At 37.7% G+C, this 26,477-nt stretch overlaps 1 protein-coding gene across 1 annotated transcript in view; it reads right to left on the bottom strand.

The window, feature by feature from the left end:
- The window catches only part of LOC127435346 (alpha-N-acetylneuraminide alpha-2,8-sialyltransferase-like), a 43,389-nt gene extending 18,420 nt beyond the window's left edge, over positions 1 to 24,969 (bottom strand). The window contains exons 1-2 of the mRNA XM_051688774.1: positions 24,312 to 24,969; positions 7,642 to 7,786 (exon numbers count right to left, since the gene is read on the bottom strand). Coding sequence (XP_051544734.1) covers positions 7,642 to 7,786; positions 24,312 to 24,523 — 357 coding nt within the window. The 5' untranslated portion in view covers positions 24,524 to 24,969. The remainder of the gene's footprint in view (positions 1 to 7,641; positions 7,787 to 24,311) is intronic.
- Between the last annotated feature and the right edge of the window lie 1,508 nt (positions 24,970 to 26,477).

Genomic DNA, 26,477 nt, shown 5'->3' with positions numbered 1-26,477 from the left:
AACGTCTACTGAAACACAAGAGCAGTGAAGGTCAAGAGCAGATTTTGAAGTGTGCTAAAGGCACTCTAAATTATTTTATTTCTGTTTTTTATTTTTGCATATACAGTATTTTGGGACCAAAATGGGAAGGACCGTATACCATTTTGCTAATCACTCCAATCGCAGTAAAGGTTCAGGGAAAGACACATTGGGTACACGGCTCTAATTGCCGGCTGGTCCGTAGTGGGGATAGAGACTAGAGGCATGAGAAAGCTGTTAGGAAGAACTCACCTATTTAGAGGGTGAGGGGCCACCCTGCATGGTGAAGATGTTCGACTACTCTATGTCTCTGTTAGATTGCTCTACCGCTCACCGCCGGTGCTAAAAGAAACAAAAAAATAAGGGAAAGGCAGGCAGGAGTGAACCCTCTGTAAAACAAATTATTGCCTATGTTTTTTAAACGTTAAATTTGAGGAGATATTTGAAGTGATTGTGGGACATCTGACAAGGGGAAGGACAATTCAGTTGTTAGATAGATCTATTGTATTTTTCCACCCATGGTTTTTGAATGAGCCTCCACAATAAAGCCCGAGTTGAGAAATTTACCAACAGACCCCGCAATTGTTGCTGCAGGGGTTATTAGACCTGTTTTGTTCCAGATTGGCCCAAAAGTCCTTCATTATACTACGATAGAATTGTGTTGTTTTGACTTAACTGTCCGACCTTGCTTTGACACCGAATCAGGAGACATCTGGCTGATTCAGTATAAACAAACTACTAGAGATAAGACACAAAATAGTGGCTAAGATTTGGTTTTTAGCTGGCATTAATTAAGCACTGAGCTATTAATAAAAGGTAAAATTAAGAACTTCACATTCTTACTGCCCCTCTCAGGAGTAATTTATTTAGGTAACATTAGGCCAATCAAGAGAGAGGTGCCTACTTATGAATATCATGCATCTAACCTGCTGAAACACCATTATGAACATAATTTGTTTTGGAAATATGCAAATTTCACTGCAAAATGACATTCGCCTGGAAAAGATTGTTATGCCTGTGCTAGAATACCTCATTCATCAACATATCTGTTCCCACTGATAGCATGCCCTCTCACACGCAATGAGACTATTTGTATGGCAGGGGTTAGTTTTTATGGATTAGGGAATCGACTGAATGTTAGTGCCGAAAATATCACTCTAGAGGTGAGGGCGTGGTCAGTCGCCCATCTGGGGAGAGGGAGAGCGGTAAGGACATCCATCTGAGATGAATTGTGACTTATTGCCATTTCCATGTTCACAGTGAGAGGCAGGGGAGATAAAAGACAGCCTTGTCCACTGAAAGGGGGAGAGAGCATGGCTGAGAAGCTGTTTGTGTGTTTGAATTGAAGCTTCACTGCTGCGCTTTAAGTGAACGTGTTGATTTTCTGTTAATAAATAGTGATGTTCCTGAGTTGGTATCGCCGTGTGCCGCTTCCTCCTTTGACCCAAATTCGAACTTCTGCTACACTTACACACCCACAAACCGAACTGATTTTGTAAATTGCACTGTCTTCAAAGATGAGTGGCCCATATTTGACCAAATGTTATCTAAGAGGAAGGACCAATTACCAAGGAATGAGAATTTCCCTCTCTGCTTTAAACATGTAGATGGTAGTGTTAAAGTAGGGGAACTTGACCAATGTACAGAAGTACGGGATGTCTACAATAGCACTGGTAATACTACAGGGGTGCGTGGTTATACGACCACCTATGTGATTCCTGACTTTTATTGGCTATGTGGTCTAACTGTCTATAATAAACTACCTGAGGTATGGATAGGCATATGTGCACCTGTTTGGTTAGACAATGGAATAACAGTAGGAATAGTGCGCAAATGCACCACAGTGCGGAAACGGCAAGATTTGGAGCACCGATCGAATGCATCCTGGTTGAAACACGACATGTATGATATTCCAGAAGAACATAAAGTGATAAGTAGACCAGCCCAATTCTGGAAGCCATTATTAATCCACAACGCGGTAGCCGACTCTATGAATTGGATAAATAGGTTACACTATGAGTTATACCGATTTGCTAATGAAACTAAGCGATTGGGACAGTTGTTGCAATAGGAACTCAAAGATCTTAGGCAAATGACTCTAGAAAATAGAATGGCTTTGGACATGATCCTAGCCTCTGAAGGAGGTGTATGTGTAAAGATAGGTAGGGAGTGCTATACATACGTACCAGACTATTCAGGAGATGAGGGTAACATCACACGAGTACTTCAAAATATGGAGAAAATTAAATATGATCTATGGTTAGATGAACAAGAATTAGGGGTGTTGCTTGCCTCATCAAACGTACTTTACCTTTTAAAGTTTCAAGCTGTGTTAAAGATAGAGATGGTCGTTATGATATTATTTAGGGTACATTACAGGGACAGGTTATTCTCATACTAAACATGTATTATACTCCAGCGCATCATCGGACTTTGTTACTAAAGTGTTTCTGGACATTTCTGTCATGTCAGCGGATTTGATGATTGTGGTTGGGGATTTCAATTGTGTAATAAATCCAATTATAGACAGATAGCCACATAATTCTGCACCTCTTACTACTCAGGCCAGGTCTCTTCAGACCATTTGCAAGGATCTTGGTTTTGTTGATGTATGGAGAAATCTTCACCCTGTGGACAAAGATTATGCTTTTATTCTGCTTCATATGGCTGTCAATCTAGATTAAATTACTTTTATCTTCCTAAAATGTACCTAAATTTAAATACAACTTGTAATATAGTAATAAGTATTTTACTAACGAATCATGCCAGTATGACCATGGATTTACTACTTAGAAGCCCAGTGGAGTGGTCTAGACAGTGGAGAATTAATACTGTATCTTCTTAGATTACTTCTCCTCTGAATTAAAATCATTTCTTTCTATTAATTCATCATCTATAAGTAATCTGTCATTATTATGGAAAACTTAGTAGCTCTCCATTAGCAGACATAAAGGAGTTACAGGTGAAGAAAATGCAGACAAGAAAATCAGATACTTGAGACAAGAGATGTTATGAGCACGAGATCTGTCAGGGGAAGTATCTAGCATATTTTGCAAAACAAATTGTGACATCCATATTTATTGATTCAGACAACAATAGTTCTCATGATAAGAGAAATAAACAAGTTTTTAATTAATTTTATATGAGTCTATATTCAACTGAACAAACAGGGGACCATCGTAAACAAATGGATGATTTTTTCCCCCAGCTTAATCTCCCAACAATTTAAAAAATATAGAAAGATGCTCTTAATGGTCCAATTACTACACAAGAAATTATTAATGCTATTTTCAGTCTAAAAAATGGAAAGTCGCCAGAGCCGGATGGGTTTTGCTGTGAGTTTTTTTAAGGAGTTTCAAGATTTGCTTGTTGATCCATTGCTTAATATGTTTCATTATTCTTTTGTATTTAAAGAACAACCTTATGGCACTTTTCCACTGCACGTTACGGTTCGACTCGACTCGACTCTGCTCGTTTTACTTTTCTGAGCTTGCTTTTCCACTGCAGTTTAGTGCAGCCTATACGTGGGTGGGATTATAGGCTGATCGTCATAGTTACGCCGCCTCTACTGCCGTAGAGCTACTAACGTACTCCTCGGCTACTAACGAGAGGAACATCTGCACTTCGTTTATTGACCACAGCGTGGTTTTGCACACAGCCATTTCTTTTTACAATTCGAAAGTTGCGTGAACAAATGATACTGCTATCGCTGTTGCTAAATTTAAAACTAGTGGGTTGATGTCCCGTCTCGCAAATCCAGTGACGCTGGTAGTGACGATTCTCAATGACCAATCAGTGATCTGCAGGGTTTTGACATCACATTTAGTATCGGCTCGGCTCGCTTGGAACCTCGACCGAGGTGGTACTAAAAAAAGTACTAGTTACCAGGTACTATCCACAGTGGAAAACCACCAAAAAGTGAGCAGAGTCGAGTCGAGCCGTACCGTGCAGTGGAAAAGCCCCTTTAGACCCTTAAACAAGCTTAAATTTCTCTTATACTAAAAAAGGTAAAAGCCCTGATTTGTGTTGTTCTTATAGACCAATTGTTTTATTGAATGTTGATCAGAAATTGCTTTCCAAAATTCCCAAAATCCTGCCTACTATTATTGGAGTTGATCAAACAGGATAAATACAGGGAAAGAAATTCTTCAAATAATATTAGATTTAAACAAAAATCAATAGATGGTTTAGTGCTCTCTTTGGATGCAGAGAAGACATTTGACCGCACTGAATGGTCCTCTCTTTTTTATGCTTTGGAGAAATTTGGCCTTGGTGACAATTTTGTTCAGTGGTTTAGAGTGTTATACACAGATTCATGTTCTGCAGTTCTGACAAATGGGTTTAGATCAGATTATTTTCCTATGTACAGAGGCACCAGGCAAGGTTGTCCCTCGTCACCATTCCTATTCGCGATTGCTATAGAGCCACTAGCTGAAGTGGTTAGATTGGCAATGTCTATTTCAGGTTTACAGTTGGGACATGTACGTTATAAAATTACACTCTATGCTGATGACGTATTAGTGTTTTAACGAATCCTGAGAAGTTGGTTCCAGCTCTTGAGTTAATTACTTGTTTCAGTACATTTTCTGGATAGAAAATTAATTAACCTAGCTAAATCAGAAGCTATGCCCATGGGTACTCTAATCACTAAACCTAATATTGTACCATGTTTTCCTTTTAAATGGTCTCCCTCAGGCTTTGCTTCATCACTGAAGCAGATGTAAACTCAGCAGAAAAAGAAACGTCCCTTTTTCAGGACACTGTATTTTAAAGATAATTTTATAAAAATCCAAATAACTTTACAGATCTTTATTGTAAAGGATTTAAACAATATATTCCATGCTTGTTCAATGAACCATAAATAATTAATGAACATGCACCTGTGGAACGGTGGTTAAGACACTAACAGCTTACAGAAGGTAGGCAATTAAGGTCACAGTTATAAAAACGTAGGACACTAAAGAGACCTTTCTACTGACTCTGAAAAACACCAAATGAAAGATGCCCAGGGTCCCTGCTCATCTGCGTGAACGTGCCTTAGGCATGCTGCATGGAGGCATGAGGACTGCAGATGTGGCCAGGGCAATAAATTGCAATATACATTCTGTGAGACCCCTAAGACAGCGCTACAGGGAGACAGGAAGGACAGCTGATCATCCTCGCAGTGGCAGACCATGTGTAACAACACCTGCACAGGATCGGTACATCCGAATATCACACCTGCGGGACAGGTACAGGATGGCAACAACAACTGCCCAAGTTACACCAGGAATGCACAATCCCTCCATCAGTGCTCAGACTGTCCGCAATAGGCTGAGAGAGGCTGGACTGAGGGCTTGTAGGCCTGTTGTAAGGTAGGTACTTACCACACATCACCGGCAACAATGTTGCCTATGGGCACAAACCCACCTTCGCCGGACCAGACAAGACTGGCAAAAAGTGCTCTTCACTGATGAGTCATGGTTTTGTCTCACCAGGGATGATGGTCGGACTCGCGTTTATCGTCACACTGAGGCCTGTACTCTGGAGCGGGATCGATTTGGAGGTGGAGGGTCTGTCATGGTCTGGGGTGGTGTGTCACAGCATCATCAGACTGAGCTTGTTGTCATTGCAGGCAATCTCAATGCTGCGCGTTACAGGGAAGACATCCTCCTCCCTCATGTGGTACCCTTCCTGCAGGCTCATCCTGACATGACCCTCCAGCATGACAATGCCACCAGCCATACTGCTCGTTCTGTGCGTGATTTCCTGCAAGACAGGAATGTCAGTGTTCTGCCATGGCCAGCGAAGAGCCCGGATCTCAATCCCATTGAGCACGTCTGGGACCTGTTGGATCTAGGGTGAGGGCTAGGGCCATTCCCTCAGAAATGTCCGGGAACTTGCAAGTGCCTTGGTGGAAGAGTGTGGTAACATCTCACAGCAAGAACTGGCAAATCTGGTGCAGTCCATGAGGAGGAGATGCACTGCAGTACTTAATGCAGCTGGTGGCCACACCAGATTCTTACTGTTACTTTTGATTTTGACCCCCCCTTTGTTCAGGGACACATTATTCCATTTCTGTTAGTCACATGTCTGTGAAACTTGTTCAGTTTTTGTCTTAGTTGTTGAATCTTTGTTCATACAAATATTTACACATGTTAAGTTTGCTGAAAATAAAAGCAGTTGAAAGTGAGAGGACATTTCTTTTTTTGCTGAGTTTATAAGGGTCAATGATGTGAGGCTAATTTTTTTGTCCGCATATAATAAATTATTCAAAAATACATTACAAATTCAATTCACACAAAACAATTACTTGAATTCACATCTTCTATGATGAACATGTTTTCAATTACTGAGTTCAGACTCAATTGACATTTTTTCTAGGGCTTGAAGTAAAAAATGTCATGTGGTGCAACCGTCCAGAGACAGTAAAAAAATGTCAAAGTCTCATTAAATCTGGAATTCTTGAAAAAAAGAAATGTTGGCATGAGTTGTGCTGAATTATCTTTTATTATTTCTTTAAAAAATGCAGTGAAACAATTTTATTTTAAAATATGATTAATATTTGAAAAACTTTTGTCCACCAAATCAGTCATGTGGTGTAACCAACATGTAGGTAGAAATGTTTTTGTCATGTGACAAAAATCATAAAACAGAGAAGATCTCTTTAGACCCACAAAATCATTATTTTGTCATTTCATTAAATATCAATATTTTGACATTTTAATAAAAATATGGTTCAGGTTATTTGGTGCAATCATGAGAAAATGTCTTTACATTCTTGACTTTAAAATTAATGATATTCTTAAAAAATATTTTTTACCTTGAAACAAATGTTTGAAAACGTTTTTGAAATTAATGATGAAGTTGTGTACACTCATGTATGCAATGTGCAAGGAAACTATTTAAATATCTTTTACTTGATGGTTGCACCACATGGCATAAAGTCATTAAATAAATTATTTGTGCAAAATGCTATAAATGTTTTTCAAACAATTTGTAAAAACAACATGAACTCAAAGATTACATGTCTACAGACATGACATACTTGTTTTAAACCAGATTTTTAAAATATTTCAAATTTTTAGCACCTCAGGCAACCTTATTTGTCAATGACCCATAAATCTAATTTTGTCCCTTTGTTTGAGAAGATATGACAGAATTTAGAGCGTTGGAATTCCTTACCTAACTCATGGCTAGGAAGGATATCACTTGTAAAGATGAATGTTTTGCCCAAATTGTTGTATCCCATTCAAATGGTTCCTATTCGGTTTTCAAATAGGGTGTTAAAAGATCTGAATAGTTGGCTCAGCTCCTTTATTAGATTAGATTTGAAACTTTTATTGCCACACAGCTGGACCGGTGGCAATTGTTGAAGGTATAATTATAATAAGGTATTGATAATTCCTTTTATTTACATTTCTATTTTTCAGATTCAAAATACTTTAGTCACTAATTTGGCTCCATAGAGGTCTACATAATTAAATTTAACCAGAATTTCATAACCCCATAGGGTTGGGGTGTCCTATTAGGTTTGCACATATCTTTAACAGCTACAGTGTGTATTTCTGGACCTGTCTTATTCCTGAAGTCATTTGTTTGTTATGTTCCTTCCACATCTTGGGCTTCTATAAAGGACAGTACCTGAAGAAAGAATGGGTAGGTCTCATTGTTAACTGTGTGGTAATGGTAGAGCTCCCCGTCATACCACAGGACTTTGCCAATTGGCGAGTTCTCCTTTGTCACGGCAAACATCCTTTTTGGGTCACAGCATTCTGTGAGTAACTTCCTGCAAAAAAGAAGAACAGAAAATGTAAAGACGCTGACATAAGCAGTGGAGTTGAACAGACAACGACCTCATGAAAAGTTTGAGGGTCTAACATAAATTGGACCGGATTTAAATATTGTTGACCAACCAAGAGCCAATTTTCCGCAAGTCAAAGCTTGTCCTGCTTTAGGGGTTGAAATGTATCACTTTTAGTTACTTTGTCTTTTAATTATGACATTGAGTTTGAGGCCTACAAGTAAAGGAAATCTGATAATGCATAAGAGGCTTTAAAATATGTGGCATATTTTGAGTTATGAAATTGATTTGGCTGATCATCGGTGCGGGTTTGAAAACTGACCGACCGATGAAATAAGTGCTTTTAGTCATGTATTCAAAGCCCTGCAGCTACAATCTCCAGCGTGTTGGTGGCTTGAAAATAATGGCTGGAACGTTGCTTGAAGTCAAACATCCGAATCGTGGAGTCGGGGTAGATCGATCAACCTTGACCTCAGCGAGAAGAGAACATACTATATACAAGAAACATACAAGATATTAAGAAGAATGCTTATGTTTTAACCTTCTTTGCTCATTAAATAGCTACTAGATAGCCAGCCATCTAGCATCTGAAAGTCTGTCCATGCCATTATATTTGATGTGTGATTGACTGAAAACTAGGGATGTCATGAAATATCGATATATCGATTATTATTTGAGGCATCGATATATTAAAATTAGCTGACATTTAAATTAGAAGCCCAGTTTGCATGTTTTCCAATACACTCAGTTGGCCTCTGTTTAACTGTCTGGCGTAATAGTGTTGGGAGACCACAACTATATACCATTTACTGAAGTGCGCGCGCACACACGCACACACACGCACACACACACACACACACACACACACAGGATGAGTTGAAGCGGCACAGGACATGGTAGTCCAAATTTACAAAACTTTTTAAAAAATGAACAAAGTTACGATGAGTTTTTTAGGTTAGTGAAACTGGTGTAACTGCGCAAACTGAACAATTAGAAATGGCAATGTTTATTATGCAATTTCTCTGTATGTAGCCTTGAATAGATCTTTCATTCAAGCGGTCAAACCACTAAACGACATACTTGTAACTGAAAATACAATGTATAGGCTATATGAAAGATACATACAGTTGAAGTCAGAAGTTTACATACACTTAGGTTGTGACACACTCATTTTTTAACCACTCCACACATTTCATATTAGCAAACTATAGTTTTGGCAAGTCGTTTAAGACATCTACTTTGTGCATGACACAAGTAATTTTTCCAACAATTATTTACAGACAGACTGTTTTACTTTTAATTGACTATATCACAATTCCAGTGGGTCTGAAGTTTACCTTCACTTAAGTTAACTATGCCTTTAAGCAGCTTGGAAAATTCCAGAAAATTATGTCAAGCCTTTAGGCAATTAGCTTCTGATAGGCTAAATGGAGTCAATTGGAGGTGTTCCTGTGGATGTATTTTAAGGCCTACCTTCAAACTCAGTGCCATGGGAAAACCAAAAGAAATCAGACAAGACCTCAGAAAAGAAAAATGTGTGGACCTCCACAAGTCTGGTTCATCCTTGGAAGCAATTTCCAAATGCCTGAAGGTACCACGTTCATCTGTACAAATAATTGTACGCCATGGGACTACGCAGCCATCATACCGCTCAGGAAGGAGGTGCATCCTGTCTCCTAGAAATGAACGTAGTTTGGTGCAAAAAGTGCAAATCAATCCCAGAACAACAGCAAAGGACATTGTGAAGATGCTGGAAGAAACAGGTAGATAATAATCTATATCCACAGTAAAACAAGTCCTATGTCGACATAACCTTAAAGGCTGCTCAGCAAGGAAGAAATCAATGCTCCAAAACCGCCATAAAAAAGCCAGACTACAGTTTGCAAGTGCACATGGGGACAAAGATCTTACTTTCTGGAGAAATTTCCTTTGATCTGATGAAACAAAAATGTAACTTTTTTTGGCCATAATGACCATCGTTGTGTTTGGAGGAAAAAGGGTGAGGCTTGCAAGCCGAAGAACACCATCCCAACCGTGAAGCATGGGGGATGGCAGTATCATGTTGTGGGGATGCTTTGCTGCAGGAGGGACTGGTGCACTTCACAAAATAGACAGCATCATGAGGAATTGTGTGGATATATTGAAGCAGCATTTCAAGACATCAGCCAGGAAGTTAAAGATCGGTCGCAAACGGGTCTTCCAAATGGACAATGACCCCAAGCATACCTCCAAAGTTGGGGCAAAATGGCTTAAGGACAACAAAGTCAAGGTACTGGAGTGGCCATTACAAAGCCCTGACCTCAATCTAATAGAACATTTGTGGACAGAACTGAAAAAGCATGTGCAAGCAAGGAGGCCTACAAACCTGACACATTTACACCAGTTTTGTCTGGAGGAATGGGCCAAAATTCCAGCAACTTATTGTGAGAAGCTTGTGGAAGGCTACCCAAAATTTCTGACCCAAGTTAAACAATATAAAGGCAAAGCTGCCAAATACTAACAAATTGTATGTAAACTTCTGACCCACTGGGAATGTGATGAAAGAAATAAAAGTTGAAATCATTCTCTCCACTATTATTCTGACATTTCACATTCTTAAAAACAAATAGTGATCCTAACTGACCCAAGAAAGGGAATGTTTTCTACGATTAAATGTCAGGAATTGTGAAAAACTGAGTTTAAATATATTTGGCTAAGGTGTATGTAAACTTCTGACTTCTACTGTATATCATCCAGTAATGGCTAGAGTAAATATTCTTTGTCCATTGATAATGTTGAAAGTCTAATTTAATGGACAACTATGCAAGTTGCACTCTGTGAAACTTCAGAATGTTGATGCTGAGCATTGGCGGTATGTGCGTATCTTTGTAGAAATGAAATAATTGTTTTGAATTTTAGAATGTGCCATGTCATCCGCCAGACATGTCCGGTGTACAACCCCCTTTCATTTTTTCTGCTGCTCACACTTTACCAAAGTTGTCTTGAGAAATATGTCTGAAGAGACAAATACTATTGTGCAATGAAAAGCCCTATTTATATCTGAACAAAATCCCAATATATATCGATAATCATCAGGAAAATCTTCCGATTATCAATGCGTGAAAAAGGCATTGATCCCAAGCCTACTTGAAACGCATTGAGTTCGGAAGTAGGAAATTCAAACTCGGGTATTCCCACCTCCGACTTCACCTGGAACGTGGCATAAACACCTGACGAACAAAATTTTGTTTGAATATTTTAATTAGTCTTGCAATTCAGAAATTGTTAGCAGGCTTTTAACAAACATTTTGATTTGTGTACTGGAACAAAATTGCTTTCGTTAAGTGCCATCAATTATTCACAGAGAAAAATGGTCTCGTCTTGATGTGAATAGACAATTCGTCTGCAGTTCATCTCGCAAATTCATCTCGGATTTGGTGTGAATAGACCTTTTTCTAATAATAATGAACAGTTTATCCAATAATAATTAAAAGTTGTCCCAACGGGACAGTTTGTCCCAATCTGCAGGGACAGATAATGTTATAGTATGTTACGAGCTGATCGCTCTGCATCTGCGAATTATCCTAACACTATATATATATATATCCATCCTACTGTCTTAGAAAATGCACCCTCCTTTTAACCTTTGAGTCATTTTTGACCCATATTGAAAACAAATATGCATCAAAATTCATAAATTCTTGATTAGTGTACAATGGCACCAAGGACCCTCCTTAACGAAAATCATCCACAGTGTACAATGATGGGGGAAAAAAATATACTGAATACTAATGGAGTAACTTAATTTTTTAAGAGGTCATGAAGAATCAAGTTTTTTTTCTTGATATTTTTATATATATTGTACTATAAAAACATACTGTAAGTTTCAGAACTGAAAACTTCCTCTCTAGTCCTTTAAAAAAAAAAAAAAAAAAAAAAAAGAAGCATTTATTGTTTCCAATCTGCAAAAATGACTCATTCTGAAACGGCCCCATAGTGATGCAGGAACAGGGCTCATTTGAATAGTCCCCACATAACAAAGAAAGAGACAATGCATGTTGTAGGAGAGACTCCTCATTTATCGCTGATGAAACTGAAACTAAACACTGACATGAGCGCAGCTGATGCGCCTTAAGTGCTGGGCAAATTCACATGGATTCAAATAATAAAGCACATCTTTTAAATTCACTGTCCGAAATTAGCATAATCACAGAAGTAAACACTGTTTTACTTGCATATAACATATCTGTTTGTTGGAGACACATTGATGTGGCCAAAGGTAAATGGAATGTGCTTTTTCAATCTGACAGCTATCTGATCAATAAAAACGCATGAAGTGGCCAAGTGTAAATAGGCCCTTTAGATCCTAAACGATAAATACGATTTTCATACAATTTAGTACACATATACAACATATGATTCTGGGGAAGCAGGCAATTTTGTGGAAATTGGACAATAGATGGCGCTATAACAGTCAGAAATTTTAAAAATGCCATCACCCTATTGGTTCTCAACCTGATAGTTCTTAAAATTATGCCAATTTATCTCTGTTTTAGGTGCTAACGGAATGTCTTACAAATACTTAATATCTATTACATATGTACTTATATGCCTTTGATCACCTGAACCCTGTTAATTGCTGCTTGCAGCTACTGTATATTTATAATTAAAATTTTCTTATTGTTATTTTTGATTAACAACTGTCGGTAAAGAACAGAAAGGATATTAAAAAAGATGCATCACAAATGGACTGCGTGCATCTAGCCTTTGAACACATTACATGGGACAAAGCAGGGATTAATAAGTCCCATTTAATATTTCCTTCCAACTCCACGAGTTCTCGTGCTTTGGATTTTTTGGTGAATGAGGCATACTGTATGATCCGACCCCTAAGAACAGCCTTAAGTGCCTCCCAAGCCATGCCCACAGAAGATACTGAGGACCAGTTGGTCTCCATATAGACATTGATTTCAGTCTTTAACATTTGTTGGAAATCAGGATTTTGCAAAAGGGATACATTAAAAGTGACAACTATATGATTTCTTTTTCTCTGTATGTGGCAACATCTCCAAGTTCACCAGGGCATGATCTGAGACTAAAATGTTTCCAATTGAGCAATCCACAACAGATGAAATGAGGGACTTAGATATAAAAACAAATAAAAAAAAATAATCTATTCTAGAGTAAATCTTATGAACTGATGAAAAAAAAATTATAGTCCCTAACAGATGGGTTCAAAAGTCGTCAGATATCTGCAAGACCAAGATTTTTACACATCCTGTGAAGTGTCAGTGTTGCTCTAGGGGGCTTGCACACTTTTGCTTCACTATGATCAAGGACTGAGTCCATCAAAAGATTAAAGTCTCCTCCCAATATTATGTCATGAGGGGTGCCAGCAGCTCGCAACATCCCATCAAGATCTATAAAAAAGCCCAGATCATCAGCGTTAGGTGCGTAAATATTAGTCAAACCTCAACCTTTTCCCCTGAATTTCTCCTAAAACAACAATGACTCTTCCTAATTTATCTATAATAAGTTTGAGACATTTGAATTGTAGATGCTTATTTATCATTGTAATGACTCCCCTGCTCTTACTTGAACCAGCACTAAAGAAAACATGTCCACCCCATATCTTACCAAATTTTTCAGCTTCCTGCGGCGGAAGATGTGTTTCTTGAAGAAACACTATATCATATTTCTTAAGTTTAAGAAAAGAAATAACCTTCCTTCTTTTTATAGGGTGCCCCAACCCATTCACATTCCATGTGGAGAGACAACTTATTCATATTAACATTTGACATATTGATATAATAATAAAAAAAAAATTGTGTGTCAAAAACAAGATTACACAGACCACATTCCCCATTAATGAAACAATCAAACCCCAAACTTCCCCACGAACAAAACAAACAGAAAATAGATAAACGTGCGCATTAACCCCACGCACGACAGCGCCAACCGGCATCAATCCCTCAAAACTCAAAGAGTCCATGTATGCCTAAGAGAACCCCCGCGACAACTTTGCAATCGGATTATTCAAGGTATCCGGTGTTTCTGCACAAATTTTGTGAGGCAAAATTACATAACAGAAAATACTTTGTAAAACAGACCCCAGCCAACAGGCAGAATAACAGAAAAAACATGTAGATTCATTCACAGAACTGTCTCGAAGGTGTGTTCCTCCACAAAACAAACTCCAGCTGATATAAAGCCGTTCAGTTTCCTCGGACAAACAAACATTTGTTCAATGAGCCGGCTGTTATGAGTGCAGCAGATGACGTAATCATTCTACTGTCCCTTAAAAATACTCCACAAAAACAAACTCCAGCCAGCAGGAGGCATAAGCACAAAGAATGAACAGATTTATCCACAACTGTCCCGAAGTAGTGTAATTCCACACACGAAAAACAAAACCTGCATCCCGGTTCCTCGGATGATCAAGAGCCAAACTAACTCGGAGCCCGCGCAAAAAAACAAAACAAAAAAAAAAACACCATAACTTACTCAGCCCATCAACTTTATAAAAGACATCCTTTATGTGAGCATGTAGATATTTTGCGGTCATCCATAGTGTCCATTCTCGATCTGGCCGGGAACTTCAGTGTAAAAAAAGATCTTCCGTCAATGCAAAAGTTTCTTGGAGTCATGCCATAAAACAAACTCCAGCCGCTAGGCGGAGCCAACGCAAAAAGAAACAAAAATGGCACCCAGCTTTCTCAGATAATACAGGTCCTCAACAATGAGGCAGTCCACTAATATAAGAAACATCAAATGGCTTACTTCAATGTATTTATGAAGGAGAGTGCCCGTTTTGGACATGTAAATACTTTGCGACCATTCTTCGTTTCTATTCTCAGTTTGGCCGGGAACTTCAGCGCAAAAGCTATCTTCTGTTGGTGTAAGTGTTTCTTGCATTCCCTGAACCGATCGCGTTTCTCTCGTCGAATTCGCAAAGTCCGGGAACAAGAAAATATTATGGTTCTTCCAAGAAAGCTTCCCTTTGCTCCTCGCCTGGCGCAACACGAGATCTTTATCGGATGATTTCAGAAATTTGGCCACTATCGATCGGGGCCTGTCTCCCTCAGTAGATCTGCGAGCCGGGACTCTGTGAGCTCGCTCGATTTCCAGTTTATGGCCTGTTATGTCAAGCAGACTCGGGAAGGGCTCGTCCAGGAATTTCACCATATCTCTGCCCTCTTCATGCTCAGGAATTCCAGCAATTCGTATGTTATTCCTTTGGTTCATATTTTCGAAATATTCCAGTTTTTCCGAAATTAATTCCAAATCTGTTTTGGACACGGGCGGATTAGAGGCTAATTCCCTTTCCGATGACTCAAGATAATCGATCCATCTTTCAACTTCTGTCACTCTTGTAAACAACTCAGAGAATTTTGTTTCCATCGCTGAAATCAATCAACGTATTACAGCGAGATCCTCCAAGTCAGCAACAACCCTCGTTAGCATTACCAAGATGTTGGACAGTTGATGCTGGATTTCTTCTCTCGACGTGCCGTCCAAATCGAGTCCCAGGCTCGCAGGGCCGCCAGAGGCCTCAGTTTGAACACGTAAGTGTCTTTTAATGTCTCCAGAGTCTGAGGATTTTGACTTCTTTGCCATGTTTACCTCAAAGAGCAAGTATGTAACTGGGTGTATCGAATCTCACCGGATTATAACATGAAAATAATTTAAAAACTAGCAAAGTTCGCAGAGCTCATGTCTCACACGTCTGCTTCTCGCATGGCGTCATGTGAACTCAATAATACTGGTTTTCAATGCAGCTGTGTTTTCTAGAGTGAACATTGTCATTGATCTTTTGCTCATACACACAAAACACACATACACACATTTCTCCCCCATAAACACACACAGAGACACACAGACACAGCTATTCCAAAAGGAAAATAATAGTTTAGTCTGAGGAGAGCGTATACCTGCTGTAATTATAAATGGATAAACACACACACACTCACACACAGGCATGGTGAACACCCAACTTTCTCACTTCAATGGGTGGGGCTAAAGTGTATAAATAATGCTTTACTGTCTGCCCTGTTAATATTTTACTCTTCAGCAGCCTCTGTTTGAATCTTTGATGCCAAGTTCAAGTGGTTTTGTCATTTATCTCCTGCGTGGCAGGGGAGCAAACTAAACAAAGTGCTTCCTGAACCACAAAGCTGAAACAAACATATGACATATCTTACAAGACCAACACTTGGCATAAATGACATATATATGTGTTTTCTGGTAATGATGTAAGTACAATGAAATAACAATAGAACTCTTCACAGAAAAACAATAAATAGACAATTTACCGAGCTAAACATAGGTGACATGCAGTGGTGTATAGTGTGTGTGTGGGGTTACTATAGATTGTACTTTACTGTTACTGCAGACTGCATAATCTGTGTATAGAGAGCTGTGGAATTGCAACTCTGTACATATGGTAAATGGGTAATTCCTAAAATTCGATGACATTCTGGCTTCAAAACTTTTGAAAAATAAAAAATACTTTTACAAGTTTCTTCATGTTTCATCATTACAGGGACATATTAAAGATTGTATTAGTCATACTGGTCAAGCTAAATTCCAAAAAAAGTTTTTAAATTTTTTGTGTGTATGTATTCTATTTGTGACCACAGGGGTGTTCGTTGGGGGTCGGTGACTGGGGAGGGGTAATATTGGGAGTTAAAAGTTGACTCAATGTACACATTTTAGAATAATAGTAAAGTCATGAAAACTATGGAATAACATAAATGGAACTATGGGAATTATGTTGTGACTAAACAAAATCCAAAACTGTGTTATATTTTATCATCTTCAAAGTAGTCACCCTTTGCCTAGAATTTGCAGATATGTACTCTTGACATTTTCTCAACCAACTTCTTGAGGGATCACACTGGGATGCTTTTTAAACAGTATTGAAGGAGTTCCCATCTATGTTGGGCACTTATGGTCTACTTTTCTTTATTATTTGGTCCAAGTCATCAATTTCAAAAATGTTTTTTTATTTTTTATTAAATTTTAGTTTTATAATGAAATAAATTAATATGGTGGCACAATTATATTTTTGTCTACAAAACTAATTTCAAACATTTAAGCATACGCCTTCAGATCAAAAGATTTTTAAGATCGTGAGAAACATTTCAGTCAAGTGTTTCAAAACTTTTGACCGGTAGTGTATATATGTTGTTTTTCAAACCAATAATAATGCACCAATTACAACAAAGAATCTCCAGTTTCACAAAACAGCATCCAGTACAGTTAAAGGGAAACTAACTTGACAGTAGATTATGGACTTCTGAAACAGTAAAACAAGTAAGGTATACGCAAATATTTATACTTAGAAGTCATCATACACAAACAGCCCTGGGAAAAAGTAAACATACGGCATATACGTGCATATGGCCCCGACTACAACACTTGTGACGTGTGCGGTAGGCTTTATATTGTGAGATTTCAGCAAGTTACTCTGTAATGCAAAAGAAAGCAGGCAAAATATGTACATACAAATGGATGTAGAGGCAACAAAGGAGCATATATACTGTATGTATTATAGTGTATGAAAAATAATATGCGTGTGTCTGTGTGTATGTGTGGGTGCGTGTGAGTGTAAAAATGTATAATATGGCTGCCTGGTATGCACAGCATACACTGTAAAAAGTGTACTTGTGCAGTAGTTGAAGTAATGTACATTTTTTAATGAGACTCATTCAGCTTTCTGATTTAGTGATTTCAGTCTAATTTTGTGGATTATATAAACCTGAAAATACACCTTGTTCCCTTAACCTGCTATTCTAATTTCATTAAAAGCGGTCAATTAGGTTTCTCTTAGTATTGTACGTCTGACATAATGACGTCTACCTCCTTTCCATATTTTTCCACCTGCAATTCAACTGCCATTTTCTCATATCAAGATATTGTAACTCATAAAGAAGGTAAGCGCATGAGACTTAATTCTAACTCTACTAGTAATGCAAGACAAAATAGAATTTTGTCATGAAATAATGTATTATCTCCAACTGAATTGGCCAAATTGTGTTTAAGTTTTCAGACTTGCTGAATAAAATTAGCTATCGTTAAGTCATGGTAACGTTAACGCTAGCTAGATGTTAGTCTAGCACTTCTAAAATTGGTGTAAAAGTTTATGCATTTTGACTGTTTTAAGAAACATTATGATGTGTAACGCTTATAGTAACAATAGCCAAGTAGTCTAGTTTTTATACTTCAGTAACTTGAGTTGTATTTTATGTTGTGTGCTGTAGCTGCTTTTGAGCACATTAGCAGCAATACGGAGCTGGGTATGGTTAACGTTAGCTTGCCATCAAACCAATGCAGGGCCCAGCTCTCGCGGCCATGGTGATATGGAAGGTGTGGGCTAATTTTGTCATAACGGTTGTGCTTTATGAAAGCGATGTTTAAAGTCAACACTGCAAAGCCCCCAGATATGCCAAAAATAACGACAAATATCCATTCTTTTGGTAATAAGTTTGGGAGCCTCTGTACTGAAATGGAGCGAGAGCACAAGCGTGTCATACTGTACTATCGGATCCAGGTAAGCTAACCTATCATACTATGGGATGAAGGATTTACACGGCATGTTTTACCCGCGTTTGGCAAGTGGTTAATTTAAAAAAAATGTAGGGGAAACACTGCTCTGCTTAAACGAACAAAACTTAAGCTTAACACAGGAATTCTCACTCCCTAATGTTAATGGTCTTTTAATTTTCTTTTTTCCAGAGTGATGGTTAGCTACTTTAGATTTTGACACATGACTCATTGGACTACCTAAGTTAAGTTCTACTCCTAGAATATTGTGCTACCATGCTATTGACAAGGCCTTATTGTGGCTGTATATACAGGACAGGGTGTTCTGAAGTGAATAATATAGGCCTAGATGGACTGAAAGTAATTTCAACAGATACATTAAAAGTGAAGTGCAAGTCATGTGGATAACATAACTGTTTTAACTTGTGTTTCAAACTTCTAATAGTTTTGTAAAAGTGAAGCTCAAACATTAGTAACCCATGCCAGCTTGATCTGCCTTTTAAATCAGACAAATCTATTTGAAAGGTGAACTGTCCTGAAAACTGAGCCTCCAACAAAGAACATGCAAAAACAAGGCTTTTACATTTTAATATATTTTAAAGTAAATATTTGCAAATATCCGCAAATATCCTGTTGCCCTCGACCTCAAACCTTTTTTGTTGCATGCTTTTTATACTTAAAGGATAGGTTAAAAAAGTCAGATGTACATTGAAAGCAGTGTTCACTAATATATTCTCACCACCTTCAAAATTCATTTCAATGTAAATGATGGGGCACCCAATACAGGCCATTTTTGTGTCAAAATTCCAGTGTTCCTGTTCAGTTGTACATAGAACAAGGGCAATGGATTTTTTCCCCCACCTGATTTATATTGAAATTACTTTAGGAAGGAGGACTCTTTGCAACCAGTATTGACAGAAAAAAACTATTGCAACAGCCAACAAAGTTTTCAATATGTGGGACTATTGCCTTAAGACAGACTTGAAAAATGTGTATGTTATGTTTATTCAGAGAGGGCTGGCTACATTCGATCATATGGATTTTTTTTTTTTTTTTTTTTTTTTTTGGTGAAAGAGATCGGGAGAAGGAACAACGAAACGGTGATCGCAGACAAAATGGCTCACACTTTTGCCTACAGATGACAGGAAGTGGTAAACCAAGGACCCAGCATTAGGGACTTCAAGGACAGATGGCGTGCACTGTTTCAACAGAAAAAGGTAATAATGGAACTGAATTGATTTAAAGTCTGTATCTTGAGTTTGTCAGTGTAAGATCAAGCTTTTATGAATGAATTGGTCATAATTTGTTTTTCTTTTGTGCGTTGATATTTTGGCCATTGTAAAGGCATGCTTCGGTGGTTACTTTGTTAAAACTGAGACTGTATTCATGCCAAGGCCTATTGCATTTACTTTGAGGGTATAATATCCATCATTTTTTTGTTTTAGATCAATGCAGAGTTCCAAAGGCTCATGGCTCTTCCTCTCGAAGAGAAGTACATGGCCCAGTTGGACATGCACTCTAGGCAGCTGATCAGAGTCATCCGTGCCAAGGGAGGATCAACTCGCCTAAAGACTGCTGATATCATGGACGCTTTGGACCAGGTAGATCTCGATCATCACCAAAGGAGACCCCAAGTTTCCTTGTTAGCTAAAAATGGTGTCACAGTTTCTGTATCCTTACAGTACTGTTTTTCATACACAGGGTATGTTTGCCAGCTACACTATTGAGCTCAACTCCAGTTTTCTTTTTTTATGAAACTAGCATCAAGCTTTTTTAGATGCAGCTAAACTCCTACATTTGCTTTAAGAGTAAGACCATCTGTCTTCAGAGAATTGGAAAAGTAAAATTAATCAAGGTTTTGTCGTCCTAGACTGAGGACATTCATCTTCGGAGAGAGTGTGTCCTGAAAGCTCTCATCAGCTTCTTGTGAGAAGATGCGGATATCCTTATCAAGGAATATCTTGTAAGTATCAACAGTAAACTGCATGTCAGCAACTTGTCAATGGGACACATGTCAAAAATATCCTTATAGTATCTATAGTAATGTCTCATACTTGGTGCATAGTCACTGCATAACAGTGCAAAGTGATGCCAGTGATGTTTTGTGCTTATGTGTCATGTTCTGTAGAACTGTGAAGCAGATGAGGCTCAGAGGGACCTAGAGCAGCACACCATGGCAGTGTTTGTCATTTGGGGAGAGGGGGCAGGGCGGCAGGAGCCACCTTCAAACACTGGCATTGTCATTGAGGGCGTGGTGGTGTTGAATGAACTGACCTCAGTCTCCTCAGCTTGTGCCTGCTGCTAGGTTTAATATGTACTCAACTTAGCTTATCCAAAACACCTACGTTTCACTTTTGAAGTGTTCCAAAAAATCATCATGCAGCTTGAGCAGCAAAAGATGTCCTCCAAAGTTCAAAACCTGTATGGCACTATTCAAAGCTTGCAGTAATGACACAGTACAATGTATTGCTCCTCCGGGACAAAATGCCTTGTGCTGTGTTACGGAAGCACAGTGGTGGTTATTGAACTCCAAGAGATGTGGTCAATGTAAACACATATATTCCTCAAACCACTATGAAAAGCTTTTTACCCTGATTCTGCATCAGTTTTTTATAGGAGTAGTTTATTTTTCTCCTAAAATGTTTTTTCCTTCTATTAGGCATACAAACTAGTATCTTTTCAGCAATATTTACCATTTTGAATGAACATATGACAGTCACATGCATAATGTAAACCACACAATTATATTTTCGGGGTTGGTGGGGGCAGTGCCCAGAGACGTTTCAGAAAGCTGTTGTCACGCCAGAAATGTATAGATTTAATTTCTGGATCGCGACGTAATGACAGCTTTCTGAAATGTCTCTGGACACTACCTCTCCCCTGAAAATGGAATCTTACATTTTACGTGATACACGTGACTGACGTTGATTCAAAGCGGCAAAAGCCACTAGTTTGCAGGTCTGTTCTATGTGGGGAAATGTTTAGTTTGTTTTGATGTGTTCCAAAACGGTTACACATTAGTGTTTGTAGAGCAGAAGCTGTGTTAGCGGTTGGCTCACTGTGGTGTTAATGTTGATTTTATGTGTTATCTGTTTACAACAAATGTCTATATCACTGCTGAAAATTTTCAAGAGCATAAGATGTATGTTTTGTCTATAACACATTTTCTTTCCATGAAGCACTGGTTTCAGTTACTAGTAATAATGAAGATGCCTGATATTTTCTTGGAAGTATTACACTTACACAGGATTAATCAGATTTTTTTTATTGATTAATCATTTAATCTGAAATAGAAAAATATTGTGAAAACTCCATTTTATTTCACAATTACTACCAGTCATTATAGACCAAATGGAACTATAAAGTGTTCATATTTGAGAAACTAGAATTGGACATTCTGTATACATAATTTGGTAATTGATTATTTTGTATCCAAAATGCCAGATTCCAAATATATAAAATATATCTAGTTGGCTTAATATATGGCATAGTTCTTCTTGAACGTAAAGCAGAAACGATTGACAGAAAATTTTAATCATTATATTAGACCAATGGAACTAGAAAGTATTTGTAAGTAACTGACCATTCGTTTCTGCTATACATTCAAGAAAAACACTGCCAGACATGAAGCCAACTACATGTGCAGTAAGACCTTCGATTTATGTGACTTTATTGTATTACCATGAACTGAAACTGTTGGCTTCCAGGAAAGTGCGAAAAGTCTGATTTTTTTTTTTTAGCTTTACACTCTTGAGTGCCTTTTTGTTTTTTCTACATTTATATTTGCATAATATTCACAAGTTTTATGGTTAAAGAGAAAATTTTAAGAATCCCCTTTACCACCCAACTCCTGTTACCCACTTTTTCCTACCGATGTGTTGACTTATGCACATTATGCATATTTACATTCATATTTGGCTGCACTAATTTGCACTTTTTGCATTTAACAAATGATCAATAGTTGAAAGCAAAATAATTATGGTATTAATCACTTATCATTTTGTGCATATTTGTTTTTGAGAAAAGGACATACAAATGCAGTTTTTTTAATGCATGTTTAGTCCAAAAGTCATGTTGGTGACCATGTTTTTACATTTGTATAATAAAGTATAGAAACAGTATAAAAAAATGTTTTGTTTCCAGCCAACTTTTTTTTTTATTGTTTGGAAAGTATTTTAGTATCTAAAACTAAAAGAGTTACTTAAACTACTTTTGCTGAAAGTAAACTTTTAGGTTGTTGAGGAGCAGTATTATACTTTTGGGGAAAGCATATAATTGAGTTAGAAAAACCAAGTTAATTGAACCTTACATTTACATTGCATTAATGTCAACTGTTGTTTTTAAAGCACTCAGATTATTAAGTACACCTGACTTAAAGCAATTGTGTTAACTCATTTAGGTGTTACCAATTGAAGAAATGTTTTAAGTTGGTCCAACAATTCTCTTTTTTCCGTGTACAAGTACACAGCAGATGAGTGAGCAAGATGAGTAGAAACCAGATGTACACCACACTTCAGGCTTTGAAGCAATTTTGCACCCAATAAAATCATGTTAGTAGTAAACTTATTTACTAACATATTACCTGTTCAAAACTGTAAAAACAACAAAAAATAATAAATAAATAAATCCTCTGTGTGGGTTTTGTGTATGTGGACATGTGCATGTGTGCACAAACCTCTTTGAGAGAGAGGAAAGTATGCAATTTGTGAGAAAGTTGCAGTACCCAGTGGGGGGGGGGGCTAAATTTAAAAAATATTTAAGCTCAAAAGGAATATTTTGGAAGATCAAAATTAAATTAAAAACTATTTAAAGCTGTATAACATCCAGAAAGTCAGAAGGTGAAAGGTCACAACTGGTTAATTTTTAACGTATTCTTTACCTGCCCCAGGTCAACAATTATCCTAAGACAATAGGAGGGTTAATCTTTTTTTTTTTTTTTTCCAACAGTGCAATGTCCACGTGATCCGTTATATTTGCGTGTAAACCAGATTAGATGGAAGATATAGGGTACAACAGGGCTAAAATCCCCCTGGTGTAAAAGGCACTTTTGATTTGATTTTTCCCCAAAACATTAAACAGCAACAAAAACTACCATTGTACTTTCCTTCCTAATATCTAAAGATTGATTTTATGTAATTTGATCTAATATATAATATTGTAAAAATGTTGCAAATGTAAGTAGCTAATGAGAATCCCTGAAATTTTAACATTTAAGACAAAATCCTTATCGTTTTCAGTTTTTTTCCCCCCAAGATGATTAAATCAAAAGTTTTTTAATAACTGTGCAATAAGTTAAAGGATAGTATTTGGGGTAAAAAGCCCCATAAAACCCTGTTTTTCTTAAGCGGGCGAATAGATTTGTTAAGAAACATGTTCAAAGTGGTCTCAAATTGACTGATCCAATCACAATGGAGATTAATTTGTTTATTAAATACTTGGGATGTTATGAAATGCCAAATGTGATTGACAGAAAATTGTTAACCATTTTCTGAAGTGGCTATTAAGAATGAGCACTATTTTAATTTGTTACTCAAAAAAGCATCTTGCTATCTACAAATTTTGTCCATTTTTGCCCTATAACTATTGTCCCTCAACCCCCTGGGGGGCTTTTACCCCAAGAGTGTCTTGGTGTGTCTTTTAATGAATTTTAATCAAGACTTCTGTTATTATTTCTTATCACACAAATTATGTTGCTCCATCGATATTCAGTAAAATGCATTTTCAATCTTAATACACTTTGTGACCAGAAGAAAACGCCAATTTTCTTTAAGGTGTGCCTTTAGTCCCATTGTAACCTACTGATTGTATCTGCTCCATTAACTTAATTACAGCAAGACAGGCTACCAAGACTAAAATGTCAATTAAAACAGCATCACTAGACCGATTTATCTGACATATGTGGCATTGCACATCATATACACTCTCACAATGAATGCATGGATGAAAAAAAAAAAAAAAAAATGCACAAAAACGTCTATTGGGATACCTGTACAGATCGATTCCCGTTTGATTTCTGCTCCACGTTTGTCCCTGCCGCAGAACGTCCTCTACCATCTCCTTGTCGCTTGGTATCCTGTACACGGGAAAGATGTAGAGCCAACACAACACCAACACACCCAGAGTAACCCATACAGATTTACTCCTGTGACATTTCAAAGGCATCATCCCGCCGATCTGTTTCAAAAATCCCCAAAACATGTGCCCACGATCGATTATTTCGGTGCCACCGCCATTATTATCATACAACACATTTAAATGCCGTTATCCTCCTTCTGTCATCAAGCGGTGTGGAATAAAAGAGGTCAACAGTTGTGCATAAGGATCATATTTTCATGCACGCATCAAATCCTTCCAAATTCCGTAACATCACAGTCACGGTCGTGTTTTTAAGGGATGTGGTGGAACGCCATGCATCGGTTCACTGTGGCCCAGCTGGAGGAATCTCACGCGTTTTATACAGGCTTCGCAGCTTCTTCTTGCCCCATCACCCCCTGATGTAACCCGGCTCTCTCTCAGCACGGCGGATCCTAAAAATCTGATCCGTCCTCTATTTTGCCTCATTGCCTTTTCCACATCACAGCCTATTTCAGTGCCCCGCTATGCAAATTACTTTCGTAAGGCCCCCCAAATCTGACCGTCTCAAGGTAATCTTCGGGCAATTATGAGACAAAGCTCAGTCTCTGAATGCTTGAACATGCAGAATTGCTCCCATTATTTGGTCTAGTGCTGCCACCTGCGGGTCAATCTAATAACAGACCTTCAGAGTAGGCCAGACGAAAGACCGGAAGTGTAATTTTCATTGGAGAGTCGGATGGGGGCGGTGGAGTTACGACCAGAGGCGTTTTTTCCAAACAGCATTGTTGCGCCCCTAAAGGGCACTTCGGGAAGGGTACACCACTCGAAGAGTCGTTCCAAACAAAAGTAAGAAAGTGAATTTTGTCACAAAGGCCCCATTTACAAGACTTAGTTGGGTCATTCCTAGCATTCGGTGCCATTTGAGTCCCCATGACATAATGTGGTATATTTTGTGTAAAAATGGGCTAATACTTGTAAATGCTCATTTTACGTAGTTAATCCCCCTCTACCATAGAACACAATAATATATACCCAGGATTAATAACAAATAATTACTCTGATTTTAGTGCAAGTACACTTGATCACATGATTGTGAATAGTGACTGAGACTGAATATTTCAATACATTCCACTAAAGACCAGTGTTGGGTAAATTACTTAAAAAAATTATCCACTACTGTTTATTCTCTAAAATTGTAATCGGATTACTTTTCTGATTACTTCATGTGGAAAGTAATCAGATTACTAATTACTTTGTAATTACTTCTAAAACCAATCAAACCTGTGAAAAAAACAAATGTGACACTAATAGCTCTTTTAGTACTTTAATATTGACTGAAAATGATAACAAAATTACAGCAATATGACAAAGACAGCAACTTGGCTAAAGAGATCCAATGCATTTCTAAATATGCAACTTAACTTTCTTATCTCAAATATGCTGAACATCTTCAAGTGTGTGTGTGTGTGTCCGCTATCTACAACCTTCTTAGCTGTGTGTGGCATGCATGTGTACAGTATGCTAGTTTACCTGTGTTTGTGTTGAAGTGAAAGAAAAAGATTATTAATGAACTGAATACATTTCTGAAAACACATTTGCAGACAGCTTTGATAGTAAACCCATTGTGTATTTGAATACTTTTTGTTTCTTTTCGGTGTGAATATACAGGTTTGCTTGTGTGTTGCATCATGCATGTGTGCATGTAAGCCTACAGTATGTCTGTTTGTGTGTGTACATGTATGTACACACACTGTCTGTATGTACACGTGTGTCTGTAAATTAAGATTACTTAATTTTTTAAAGTAACACGTTACATTACTGCATTACCACAAAATGTAATTAGATCACAGTAACGCGTAACACCCAACACTGCTGAAGACATACATATTTGGAACATACTGAGCCCCTCTGAGAGTACAGGGAGGGTTTTTTTCTTTCCCTGAATTTTTTATTTAAAAAATATCCAATCCCTTGCAATAAATTTTGTGCTCCCTCTTCAACTATTAAACTATTGTATTTGTAGTGAAACCATTACCAAAAAAAAAAAAAAAAAAAAAAAATTATCATGGTTTTACTA

The sequence above is a fragment of the Myxocyprinus asiaticus genome, chromosome 45, assembly GCF_019703515.2.
Source record: "Myxocyprinus asiaticus isolate MX2 ecotype Aquarium Trade chromosome 45, UBuf_Myxa_2, whole genome shotgun sequence".
Lineage (NCBI taxonomy): Eukaryota > Metazoa > Chordata > Actinopteri > Cypriniformes > Catostomidae > Myxocyprinus > Myxocyprinus asiaticus.
The sequence above is the reverse complement of the archived record's forward strand: the minus strand, read 5'-3'. Positions and strand labels throughout refer to the sequence as shown.